We start from the raw sequence: 13258 nt of genomic DNA, 5'->3' as shown, positions 1-13258 counted from the left end.
CAGGGCATCAACGTGGGGAAACCCTGGGGAAGAGTGAATGTTGCTTTGGGAAGCGGAATAAAGTGGCCTCATGGATGTCACGTCCAGAGGGGTCAGAGGTGGATGTGATTTAAGGTCACTTCCAAGCCAAACCGTTCCATGAGCATGGATCTTTGCAGCATCCATCCCAAGGCCCTTTGAGTGTTTTATTGCTGTCTCTGAGGGATGAGTCAGGCTGAGACTTGGCGTTGCTGAACCCAGACAAGCTCCAAGAGGATGTTTTCCCCAGGGACCGTGAGCGATGCGCGTTCAGCATCTCAGGAGCGAGGTGCGCATGGAATAACGCTGCAAGATCCAAGGAATGCTGCTTCTCCTCTTGGGAATTCAGCCAAGAACGTGATGAGGCTTCATGGGTCACACCCCATGAGCTGTCCTTGAGCCGGAGGAGCTGAATCCTCAGCCCCATCGCTCAACCCCAATGAAGGTCAATGCATGTGGACCTCATCATCGTGTCCAGCCCAAAACGAGGATGCTCTGCATCATCCCTGTGATCTCCGATGGTTCCTCACTCGTTCCCCTCCACTCAGCACTCGTTGCACCACACCTGGATGCTGTGTCTGGGTTTGGGCCACCCATATGAGATAAGACATCAAGGAGCTTGGAGCAGCCTGCTCTACTGGAAGGTGGGTTGGAACTGGATGAGCTTTAAAGTCCCTTCAACCCAAACCATTCCATGATTCCAGAAGTGAATTCCACGGAGAGCCACCAAGACGGTTGGAGCCTGGAGCATGGTTGGAAGCTGGAACTTCTCCATAAGGAGAAACTGAGGAAACGGGGCTTGTCCAACCTAAAGAGAAGCCTTGGTGTCCCCTAACAGCACCTTGAGGTTATTGGGGAGACGGAGCCAGGTTCTCCATGGGGGTTCAGTGGAATCAGAGGGATTCACATGGGATACAGGGAGCAGCTCCATCCCTGCTGGTTTCCAAGTGAGGGAGGGAAGGGGAGGGGGTGTTTTAGGGATGCCTCAGGCTGGAGGGGAAGGAGGCTGCTGCCATCTAGAGCAGAGACTCCTCGGTGTGCGCTCACAGCAGTCAGGATGCGCTTCCCCAGCGCTGGAAAGAGCCGAAAAGTGGGAAGTTAAGGGAAAGCCATTAGGAGCTGGACCGGAGCAAGCCCCGCATTCCAGGCTCACATGGCTGCAGCGAATGGACTCAAAAGAGGTTGGAAAAGCCCATTCCTGCCTCCATCCCGCGGCACATTCCCGCTGCCTGCGTTCGCTGCAGCCAAACCTGCCCGCGAGCTTGGACACGGGAGAAACAGGGAAAAGGGAACGGGAAAGGGAACGGGAAAGCCGCCCGTAAAGAGGTGGCCCCGAACCACAGCCCTGGGAGTTGTCCCGACGTCCCCATGTCCTTCGGATCCAACCATGTTTCCCTATGTCGCCCCATGTCCCATTGTCCCCTAAGTCCCCACCCCCAGTCTCGCCATGTCCCCCCATACCCCCTCTGTGTCCCCGTGTCCCCCATATTCTCCATGTCCCCCCATGTCTCCAAGTCCCCCATGTCCCCCCATGTCCAATTGTCCCCTATGTCCCCCATGTCCCCCTGTGTGCCCATGTCCCCATAGCCCATGTCGCCCATGTTCTCCATGTCCCCCCATGTCCCACTGTTCCCCATGTCCCCCCACATCCCCCCATGTCCTCCCTGTGTCCCCATGTCCCATTGTCCCTCATGTCCCCAAGTCATTCCCATATCCCCCTGTCCCCCCATTTCTTATTGTCCCCCATATCCCCATGTCCCATTGCCCCCTATATCCCCCTGTCCCCCCAAGTCCCACTGTCCCCTATATCCCCATGTCCCCCATGTCCCATTGTCCCCTATATCCCCCCATGTCCCCCCATGTCCCATTGTCCCCTATATCCCCCCATGTCCCATTGTCCCCTATATCCCCCCATATCCCCCCATGCCCCATTGTCCCCTATATCCCCATATCCCCCCATGTCCCATTGTCCCCTATATCCCCCCATGTCCCATTGTCCCCTATATCCCCCCATGTCCCCCCATTTCCCATTGTCCCCTGTATCCCTATATCCCCCCATTTCCCGTTGTCCCCTATATCCTCCCATTTCCCATTGTCCCCTGTATCCCCATATCCCCCCTGTCCCCCCATGTCCCATTGTCCCCTATATCCCCCCATTTCCCATTGTCCCCTATATCCCCCCATGTCCCCCCATTTCCCATTGTCCCCTATATCCCCCCATTTCCCGTTGTCCCCTGTATCCCCATATCCCCCCTGTCCCCCCATGTCCCATTGTCCCCTATATCCCCCCATGTCCCATTGTCCCCTATCCCCCCCATATCCCCGTGTCCCCCCTCCCTCTCCGTCCCCCCCTCGCCCCCTCCCCTGTGTCCTCCCTCCCGCCAGGGGGCGCCGTGCCGCGGGGGCGTGGCCTGCTCCAGCAGCGCTCCGATGGCGGTGAGCCGGGCTCTCGGCCTCCGCTTGGCCTACGCGGCTGCCGGGGCCCTCACGGGGCTCTCGGTGTTCCTGAGCTGGAGCCTGGCTCCGGGCCTGCGGCAGCCCGCAACGGCGGCGGCCGGGGGGCTCTCGGGTACGAGCGGTGACCACGGGGCCGAGGGACTTGGGGGGGAGCCCCCCACACCCGGGGCCTGCTGGGCCCCTGGGTAAAGGGAGCACCGGGAGGCCTGAGGGCAATGGAGGGGGGACGGGACGGGGACCCCATTGGGGATGAGGAGGGTGAAGGGGGAGAGCTCTGCATGGCCCCAAGGCCGCGCTGGACACGGGGGGCTTGGGGCAGGGTGGGCTTTGGGCTTTGAGGTCCCTGCGTCCCAAAGCAGGGTTGGGATTTGGTGGGGGGGGGGGGGTCAGCGGTGCTGTGCTTTAGGGGGGCTGTTGTGGTCCATGAGGGGTTCTTGTGCCTGTGAGGGGTAAGTGGTATTGGGAGGCTCTGGGAGGTGTTAGCTCGGGTATTGGGGTCTGCTTATGGGGCACGTGGAGGTTGGGGTGCTCATCTCCCTGGGGGAACAGGGGAATGGGGGTCGTGGAGCGGGGAAGCTCGCTGCTGGCGGGCTGGAATCGGGCAGGGATTCTCCTTGCTGCCAAGGAGGTGGCTTCCGAAGGAAGATCTAAGGGGGAAAACGCCAGTGTGGAGGAGGTTTGTGTGCGGGGGTACGTCACTGTTGGAGTGGGGTAATGCAGTGTTGGAGTGGGGTGCTGCAGTGTTGGAGTGGGGTAATGCAGTGTTGGACTGGGGTACTGCACTGTTGGAGTGGGGTAATGCAGTGTTAGACTGGGGTAATGCAGTGTTAGACTGGGGTACTGCACTGTTGGAGTGGGGTAATGCAGTGTTAGACTGGGGTACTGCACTGTTGGAGTGGGGTACTGCACTGTTGGAATGGGGTAATGCAGTGTTGGAATGGGGTACTGCAGTGTTAGACTGGGGTACTGCACTGTTGGACTGGGGTAATGCAGTGTTAGACTGGGGTAATGCACTGTTAGACTGGGGTACTGCACTGTTGGAGTGGGGTAATGCAGTGTTAGACTGGGGTACTGCACTGTTGGAGTGGGGTACTGCACTGTTGGAGTGGGGTACTGCACTGTTGGAATGGGGTAATGCAGTGTTGGAATGGGGTACTGCAGTGTTAGACTGGGGTACTGCACTGTTAGACTGGGATAGTGCACTGTTGGAGTGGGATACTTCCCTGTTACACTGGGATACTTCCCTGTTATACTGGGATACTTCCCTGTTATACTGAGATACTAGACTGTTATACTGGGATGCTGTGCTGTTATACTGGGATGCTACGCTGTTATACTGGGATACTGCACTGTTATACTGGGATACTGCACTGTTATACCTGGGTACTTCCCTGTTATACTGGGATACTTCCCTGTTATACTGGGATACTTCCCTGTTATACTGGGATACATCACTGTTATACTGGGATGCTTCCCTGTTATACTGGAATGCTACACTGTTACACTGGGACGCTTCCCTGTTATACTGGGATACTTCCCTGTTATACTGGGACACTTCCCTGCTATACTGGGATACTTCCCTGTTATACTGGGATACTTCCCTGTTATACTGGGATACTACACTGGATTCTTCCGGTTCAGGTAAAGAGGGTGTTCATTTGCTTTGTGTCTGGCAGAATTCATTGAACCAACAGGTTCTCCCTGGTGCCCTGCTGCCCAGGGCTTGTTCTCCAGGCAGGGAAGGGCAGGAAAGGAAGCTGCTGACCTGAAAGCTTCCCTTGTGCAGCCCCTGCAAAGTTCATTACCAGGCACTGCTTTGTGCCTTGTAATCTGCTCCGAAACCTCTTGGCAACTCCCTTTGTGCATTACGTGATGCTGTACGAGACAAAGACCTTCTTCCACCCCAGTACATGTGATGTGGCTCAAGTGTGCAGCTCCTGGTGGGAAACCAAACCCCTGTGCTGGGTGCATTCGGTGTCTTTAGCACGAAGAGGGGGTTATTTTGACTCCTGTGTGCCTTTTGCATGCAGAAGCTTCCAAAAGTGACCTGAGAGTCTTGCAGGTCGAGGGCAGAAGAGTGCTTGGGCTGGTGAATTAGGCACCTGTGTTCCCTGTTATCGTGTCTCTGATGATGCCAGCCTCCTCTGTGAGTGTTCACCTCATTGGAAGGCTCTTTCTGCTTTACCCATCACCTCCTGGGTGCTGGGAGGGGTTGCAGCTCTGGTTGCTGTGCCTTTAGGTTGCCAGGGATGTGTGTTTCAGGGTGTTTGTTCACCCTATTTCCCCTCTGTTAGGGGACTCCTGTTGGTGTTAGGAGGCTGTGTCTTTCTCTGTTATCAGTTCCATCTCTTGCTTATCTTCTAGAGAACCCTTCCTGCCGTGGCTTGCATTGAGATCTGCCCTCCTCTGCTGCTTGCACTGACTTTCTCTTGCTCTGACACCTTTCCTGGCCTTTAAAGTAAGGATTTAGCTTAAGGATTAAAGGGGAAACTGCCACACAAAGGAGCCTGGAACTGGAACCCTCAGTTATGAACCCAGAAGCCTGTGATTTAAGGTGCTGAGCAAGCTCCCTTTCCAGTCTTTCAGGTTGGCTCATCCTAAACCCTCCACACAACGCCTAGGAAAAGCCACTTGCTAATCCTCACGCCTCTGGCCATGCAGACTTGGGAAGGTGGGGATCACCTGCAAGCACACCCACACCCTGGGTATGCTCCCTTCTTTGGAGCAGAACCACCCAGCCCAGTGCTTCCGATGACCTGAGGGGCTCCAGAGCCTAATCCCAAGCTGGGAAAGGCATTCCTGGGGGGAACAGCAGCTGCTTTGGTGACTTCCCAGTCCGTTTGGAGCTGGTCATTGCTCTTTGTGTCTTCGACCTTCTCCCCTCGCTGCCTCAAATGAGCTGGTTCTCCTAAGCCAGCCACGCATCTCTAAGCAGCTCCCATGGCTGCACTCTGCCAGAGGCACTTTCAAAGGGAAGAAAGCAATTGTGTGTTTTCAGGATGCATCCAGCCCTTTCCTGAGTGCTTTTTAATGGCCTGGTGGAGCCAGCTCCTCCTTTTCCAATGGAATAGCAAGAGAGGGGTTGGTTTTCCGCTCTGCAGAGACTTCCCTGGCCTTTTCCAAGCCGTTTCTGGCAAGATACAGAGCTTGTGCTCCGTGAATGTGATGTGGAGCAGGCGTTACAGCAGCTGCAGAGGAGATGAGCCACAAAACGTGCCTTTCAGACCCTTGAAATACCTGGTAAGGGAAGGCAAAAGCAACTTCTTTGTGCTGCAGGCAGAGGTTCTCTGAAGGCTGGTAACTCCATGCAGTAGATCTATTGATGCAGATGGGTTTGTTGCCCATCCAGGCTGGAATACCACGGCCAAAAGCATTGCAGTTGGGGATGAAAGCAGTTAAAAGTGGTTGGATTTGCATAGGGAGTACTGCACGTTGTTTGCTGAAGGTTTGGCCCCTGTTGTAGTCCATGGTTAAGGAGGGAGGGAAAACTCCGGTGGGAGTGCAGGAAAAGCTGCTCTTGGCTTGTGCTTAACGGTGATTTCATGGGAGGAGAGGATGAGTCCTGCTGAAGGGCTGGAAAATGTGATGCTGGATCCATCTGGGCTATGGAGCAGCTCAAGCCTGACCCCTCGTGTCCTGCCTCTGAGGTGTCCCAACAGCAACCTCCTCCTCACACATGTGCATCCCGATGGGTGTCCCACCAAACCCAAGCTGCCTGGAATAGCAGCACACTCAAGTGCAGGGGGGAATTCTGCCAACTGAAAGGCAGTTTTCATTGGAATTCTCCTAAGATTCATAGAATCATGGAATGGTTTGGGTTGAAAAGGACCTGAAAATCACCCAGTTCCAACCCCCTGCCATGGGCAGGGACACCTCACACTAAACCAGGTCACCCAAGGCCTTGTCCAACCTGGCCTTGAACACTGCCAGGGATGGAGCATTCCCAACCTCCCTGGGCAACCCATTCCAGTGCCTCAGCACCCTCACAGCAAAGAATTTCCTCCTTAGATCCAATCTAAACTTCCCCTGTTTCAGTTTGAACCCGTTACCCCTTGTCCTGTCACTGCAGTCCCTAATGAAGAGTCCCTCCCCAGCATCCCTATAGGCCCCCTTCAGATACTGGAAGCTGCTATGGGGTCTCCCCGCATCCTTCTCTTCTCCAGCCTGAACAGCCCCAACTTCCTCAGCCTGTCTTCATACAGGAGGTGCTCCAGTCCCCTGCTCATCCTCGTGGCCTCCTCTGGACTTGTTCCAACAGTTCCATGTCCTTTTTATGTTGACACCAGAACTGCACCCAATGCTGCAGGTGAGGTCTCACGAGAGCAGAGCAGAGGGGCAGGATCACCTCCTTGGAGCTGCTGGATCACCTCCTTTGGATGCAGCCCAGGACACGGTTGCTTTCTGGGCTGTGAGCTCACACTGCAGGCAGCTCATGTTCATTTTCCCATCAACCAACACCCCCAAGTCCTCCTCTTCAGGGCTGCTCTGAACCTCTTCTCTGCCCAACCTGTCGCTGTGCCTGGGATTGCTCCAACCCAAGTACAGGACCTTGCCCTTGGCATGGGGTTGGCATCAGCCCACCTCACAAGCATGTCGAGGTCCCTCTGGATCCCATTCCTTCCCTGCAGCACCCACACACAGCTTGGGGTCATCGGGTGCTCTCAACCCCACTGTCCACATCAGCAGCAAAGATGTTGAACAAGAGCGGTCCCAACCCCATCCCTGATGGGCACCACTCGTTACTGGTCTCCAAGTGGCCATTGAGCCATCGATTCCTCTCCTTCCCAGAGCTGGTTTCCTAAAACACTCCCCTGTTGCTCTTTGGGCAGCAGAGCTCTTGAAGAAGAGCTGGTTTTAAGCTCTAAGTTGGGGCTCAGCTTGGCTTTAGCTCCCACATGGAAGCGTTTTACCCTTTGGGAGCATCCACCGGGCAAAGGAACAGCGACGTGGGGCTTCTGGAGTGGGTCTTTGTGATGCTCCCGCTGGTGCAAGGGAGGGTGGGAAAGGCTCTTTAGATGGGAGAAGTCCCTAGGGACCTCTTTTCCATCCTCCTTCGTGGTTTCCATCCTCCTCTGGCATCGCCCAGCAGCTCCAGCGTTGTTTATGGGCTGCTTTTTGGCCTCTCTTCCTACACACAATGTCCTGAGCTCTGAGCAATGCGATGCAGCTGGGGGCTGAGCAACCCCGTTGTGTTTGCCATGGGGTTGATGTTTGGAGAAGGGGGGAGGTTTGGCTTTCAAAGGGGGCTTAGGGCAATATTTAGATAGGAGGGGTTTTTCCTTCCCACGTTTGAGCTTTTGAACGTGCAGGGTTTGTTTCAAGTGGATCCAAGTGTGCTGTAAGCTTGCTGCTTTTTTTTTTTGGGGGGGGGGGGTTCAATAGGAATTCATCATGTCCAAGTACCTGTGTGCTTGGAGCTCACAACCCCCCTGCTCCCTCGCTGTTGTTTCAGATGGCCTTGGGGCTGTTTCCTTTTCCTGGAGCTCTGTGTTCTTGGGATAAGCAGGCTTGGCTTTAAAGGCAGCTTTCCCGTTGCTCCCAGTCGGAAATCCCTTGATTGTGTCTTATTTGAGGCTCATTCCAGGCCTGACGTGGAAGGGGGGGTGAGGTTTGGGATGTTGTTTGAAGCAGGAATGTCACCGGAGCGGAGGAGCAGGTTCAGGCTTTGCTGTTGGGTGTGAATGCAAAGGAGGAGGAGGTTTAGGGGGGGGCATAGCCTGAGGTGGGAAAGGAAACCTGAAGCTCCTGCAGTTCATCCTACCCAGCTTTCAATGGGGCACAAGGTCCATCTGGCCCAGTCAAACCTGCTTTAAACCCTGGGGTTTGGAGCTGTGGAACTGGAACCTGCCCGTGGCTTTGTGTTAAAGCTTTTGCTCTCCAAAGAGATCTGATGTGGACTGGAGCTCCTGGGGTGGTTTTAATTGCTCCCTGTGGCAAGGCTTTGCTGTAAAACAGGACAGTGAACGTGTTCTGGTGGTCAATAGAGGTGAGCTTTCCTTCCCTGAGTGTTTTGGTTGCATTAAACGGGAATGCAATGCTCCATTCCACCCTTTGCCTTTGGGGTCTGATAGAAATAGTGGGGGTTTTTCCTCCTCCTGAAGGCTCTGCGTGAGTAAGGAGTAGCTTCAAGAGGCTTTTTTAGCAAAGGGCTTTCATCTCTCGCAGGGTTTGTTGGTGATAACTTCATTTAGCACTTAGCTTCCATCCCAGTTCCAATAGCTTGGGATGCCCCAGCTATTCCCATGCATCCAGAGGATGCTTTTACTCCCTTTTGCGGCTCTTCCTTCCTTCTGAGCAGCGCTTGATGGGGTTCAGGTGCCCACTTGAGCATCTCCCACGCTGAGGACGAGCAGGTTAAGCAGTGAAGAAAGCAAGTCCTGCCTTTGTGGCTCCTCCTTGTCCCTGAGGGCTGCAGGAGGCTCCTTTCCCCCTCTGCCAGGGGCTAAGGGAGACGATGGGGCTGAGCTGCCTGGGAAGGGATGCCCTGTGTGAGCCCCGTGTTCTTTCTGCTTCGAGGCAGAATGAACCCAGCCCATCACTTGGCCAAGTCACTTGGTGTCAAGTGCTGAGTCAGGCTTTGGGGCAGGGCAGGAAGATCCATGACCCCCATCTCACATGCTGCCTCTGCTCTCCCAATGGAGAGCTTTGGGAGCGCCAGCAGCAGGTTTCGGGGAGGGAAAGGGCAGCAGCAGCTTGACTCAGCACTCTGCCATCCATTGTGCCAAATCATCTGGGAGGAGAAGCAGGTTCTTTTGCTGACTTCAACCCCACAAGTTCCCCTTTTCCTTCCAAGACGGGGCTCGAACTTCCTCGAGCAGGAGCTGGAAGGCGAAGTGCAGGAGAGGAAGTGGTTCTGAGATGCTGAGGCATCAGCTCCTCTGGTAACCCCCGTGGCAGGGGTTGTGCCAAGGCACTGGTGCATCTGCAGAGCTCCAGAGTATCAGCCACCGGCGCTGGGATGTGGAGCAGGGTCTGTACCTGAGGCTCAGAGGGATGATACTGAGTGCCTGGAGCCAGAAACCACACCGAGACACTGCTTAGCTGAAGCAATGGACTCATTCTGCCTTGTTTGCTGGGTATCAGCACTGTACCCTTGGGCTTTTAGTTCACTCTTGAGTGCTTTTGCTGTTCTGTTGGGGCCTGGGGGCAGGTTTTCCATTCCTGAGCCACCCTTGAGGGTATTTCAGCTTGCTTTGCTCCATCCCAGCACGCTGAAGGGACAAACCCCATTGGCAGGTTCTCCCATCAAGCCTCCAGTTGACTCTCTGTGTATTCAACTCGATCCGGAGCTGGATGCCAGCTGCAAAGGAGCTGGAAGCTGCTGGGGAGCTCAACCCCCCAAGTCCAGTGACTCTCCTCTCTCAGCTCCTGTTCTCTGTGTGCTCTGATGCATTCCATAGGGTATGGAACGCATCAGTGACCACATCCAGTAACAGAGGAGCTTGTGGCCGGCCTTGGTGTTAAACAGGAGTGGGCAAAGCTGCTCTTGCTTCCTTTGGCTCTAACTCTAGGTTGAGTTAAGGGCTTCGAGGAGGTTTAGTCACACTGCCACTTCACTTGCTATAATTGGACTCGATGCTGCTTGCACTTGGGGTTGTGTAATGGGGAATGACAGGCAGGCTTGCGCTGGTGGGTTATGAAGGCTTTGACAGGCTGCAAGCGTGTGAACAGACAGTTCTGTGCGTTGAGAGGCTCCTGGAATTGTCTTTGTGAGGTGAGGGGGGGAAGGAGGGAGCAGGGTTTAGAGCAAGGGAGGAGAAGGAGGCATCGTTTTCCAGAGGGAAATGGATCTTCAAGGGGGACGTGGAGCTCCCGGAGCGAATCCAGAGGAGGCCACGGGGATGCTGCGAGGGCTGGAGCCAGGCAGGGAGAGCTGGGCTGGGGCAGCCTGGAGGAGAGAAGGCTCCTGAAGGGGAGACTCGGAGCAGCTCCAGTGCCTCAAGGGGCTGCAGGAAACCCAGAGAGGGGCCTGGGACAAGGGATGTAGGGACGGGACAAGGGGAATGGCTTGAACCTGCCCGAGGGGAGACTGAGATGAGCTCTTAGGCAGAAGCTCTTCCCTGGGAGGGTGCTGAGGCGCTGGCACAGGGTGCCCAGAGAAGCTGTGGCTGCCCCATCCCTGGCAGTGCTCAAGGCCAGGTTGGACACAGGAGCTTGGAGCAAGCTGCTCCAGTGGAAGGGGTTGGGGTTGGAGCTGGAGGAGCTTTAAGCTTCAAGCAGGCTGGGATTCCACGAGAAGGATTTAGGTGAAGCTGTAATGAAGACCTGGATCTCAAACCTGTGCTGAGGAAGAGGGATGCTCGTGCAGGCAGGGATTTATTATTCCCCTCTTTGGTGGTGGTGGGAGGGGGAATGGCCACGAATCCTTAGCATTCCTTGCTATTCCCAGTGGGATCTATGGGCTGTGTGTGCTGCCCCTACTGACTGCTCTCGCTGTCCGATCGATCAGGTGTTCTGGCGCTCTGGGCCCTGATCACGCATGTGATGTATGTGCAGGATTACTGGAGGACCTGGTTAAAAGGGCTGAGGTTCTTCCTCTTCATCGGGATCCTCTTCTCAGCTCTCTCCGTGGTGGGGTGCTGCACCTTCCTCGCTCTGGCCATCACCAAGCAGCAGTGTGAGTGCTTTGCTCGAGCAGGTAACGGGGCAGAGGGGATGCTGGACCCAGTGATGCTGGGATGGGGCTGGAAGGAACAGAAGAGGCTGCAGAGCAGAGCTGGGGGTGCTGCTGCCATCGCTCTGAGAGGGGTTAAGAGGCTTTTAGGGGGGGGGGCTGCAAGAATGCCCCTGCATTTCCTTTACCTGCTGTGATATCTCAATGACACAAGACTAATTCTGCTGCCCAACGTGTGCCACTGCCTTAGGGCATCTTCTAACCTATAGGAGCCACCTTGAGAAGCCTGGTCTAAAGGCTGCTGGGAGGCAGGCCTTGTTTTCCAGCTTTATTTCCTATAGGAACTGGTTTTCCAGCTTTATTTCCTATAGGAACTGGGATTTACTTGCTCCTGTGACAAAGGGGATGCTCTTCATGCATAAAGCAGGGGGGGGGTAAGGATGCTAAACTCCAAACAGGGGGGGAAATACCTTCTATGCTCAGTCAGCAGCTAAAGCTGTGTGGCTCTTAAATCCCTTCCCATTATCCAAGGAGGGTTAATTCCCCCCCCCCCCCAGGATTTGCTTGGCCATAGAGCAAAGAGAGCAGGCTCAGGGGTTGTTGGTTTTAGAGCCTGGCTGTTTGTTGCTTGCTGCATTTGGGCTGCGAGCCACCAAGAGCCCTGGTGGTGATGGTCATAACCCACCAAGAGCCCTTGGCTTAGCCTAAATACGCTCCCTGTGGAGGCTGGAGTGCTTCAGCCTTGTGCAAGGGCATGAAAACACTGGTATGGGGCCCTTAGAAATACACAGGGAAAGGGAAAAGCAAATATTTTCCATCACTTTCCTTGGAGACATGAGGAAAAACTGTTTGGGGGTTGGGGAATTTGTGGGGTTTTTAGGGAAATGGAGGTATTTTAGGGAAAACCCTAAGTTGAGGGGAAAACATCTGCATTAGGTTGGTTGTGTATGGAATGCTTAGGAGTGGGGCTTGGAATGAGTGGGATTTACTGAGGTTGGGGTATCTTTGGCTCATAGACACACACCACAAAGCTCCCAGGAGCTGGGACGGGGACGGGGGGGAGTGAGCTGGGTTCTTCCTGCACGAGGGATGCATGGGGTTTTAACCTGGATCTCTCTCCTTTTCCCTCCTAGCCCTGACTGATGCCAAGAGCTACTACCTGTCCTCTGTGTGGAGTTTCATGGCCTTGAAATGGGCCTTCCTGCTCAGTTTGTACGCCCACCGCTACCGCAACGAGTTTGCAGACATCAGTATCCTCAGTGACTTCTAACACTTGGACTTCCAAACCTTGTCTGAAGGTGCTGGGTGCACCCCCCACCCCCTGAGAGGCAGAGGAGGAGCCCCCCCCCCTCCAAGTGCTGCTTGGTTTGTGTGTCTGCAGTAGGGGTTTTTCCCCCAGTTGCTTTTACTCCACCATTGCAAGTGTGGCTGCTGCTGCTGCTGATGTCCGTGCATCTGTAACCTCCCTGGGGCCCCTGGCTCTGCTGGGGAAGGGAGAGACTCCAACACAGCAGGTCTCCATCCACTCTTTGCACTGCCCTGAAGTTCAGGCCACCCTGAGCCCTCCGGGAGCTGCAGGGTTCATACCTCATGCCTGCAGCACCCAGCACCTTGTCCTCACGGCTGCCTCACCAGCGTGGTGCCCCAGCACGCTGCTGTGTGGCTTCCAAGCTCCTTTTGCACTGCTCTGCCCTTCCAAGAGAACGGGAGAGGTGGGGAGGTCCCTTTTGTACCTGCCAGCAGCATCTCCCAGCAGTTTCTTTTCACACCTTGGGGGCAAGGTCAGCTCGTTCCTGTGGTCTGGAGGAGCCCGAAGGGACGGGCCAGCAGCAGAGAAGCACCAGGGCTCTCTCAGAGATGGGCAGGGTTGTTTCTGGCTGCTCTCCAGGATCATTTTAAAAGGGAATATTAAGGGCATATTGAGCACTTGGATGTGGAGCATTTAGAATCAGGTGTTTGGGTGCAAGAGGAGGTGGCCAAAGGCTCACCCCACGCTCTCAGAGGCACGATTGTGCTCAAGAAAGAAAACCTCTGCTTCCTTTGCTTTGCTTTCCTTCGTTGCCCTGTAGCAGGATGGGAGAGGGGAGGATCGTGGTGCTCAGCAGCAAGAAGGGTCTCCAGCAGGCCTCAGCATCGTGCAGCCGTGGATGGATTGCTCCCGTGCAGTGA

The 13258-nt window shown here is 55.2% G+C and overlaps 1 protein-coding gene across 1 annotated transcript; it reads left to right on the top strand.

The window, feature by feature from the left end:
• Positions 1–2421: 2421 nt before the first annotated feature.
• Positions 2422–12391, top strand: SLC48A1 (solute carrier family 48 member 1). The gene is made up of 3 exons (XM_057413945.1): positions 2422–2587; positions 10925–11092; positions 12223–12391. Exons 1-3 carry the CDS (start codon positions 2449–2451, stop codon positions 12357–12359), a joined length of 444 nt encoding a protein of 147 aa, XP_057269928.1. The 5' UTR covers positions 2422–2448; the 3' UTR covers positions 12360–12391.
• The last annotated feature ends 867 nt before the right edge of the window (positions 12392–13258 follow it).

Source organism: Pezoporus wallicus, unplaced genomic scaffold (assembly GCF_028554395.1).
Source record: "Pezoporus wallicus isolate ANWC-B61680 ecotype Strahan unplaced genomic scaffold, APGP_CSIRO_Pwel_v1 contig_1, whole genome shotgun sequence".
Lineage (NCBI taxonomy): Eukaryota > Metazoa > Chordata > Aves > Psittaciformes > Psittacidae > Pezoporus > Pezoporus wallicus.
The sequence above is the reverse complement of the archived record's forward strand: the minus strand, read 5'-3'. Positions and strand labels throughout refer to the sequence as shown.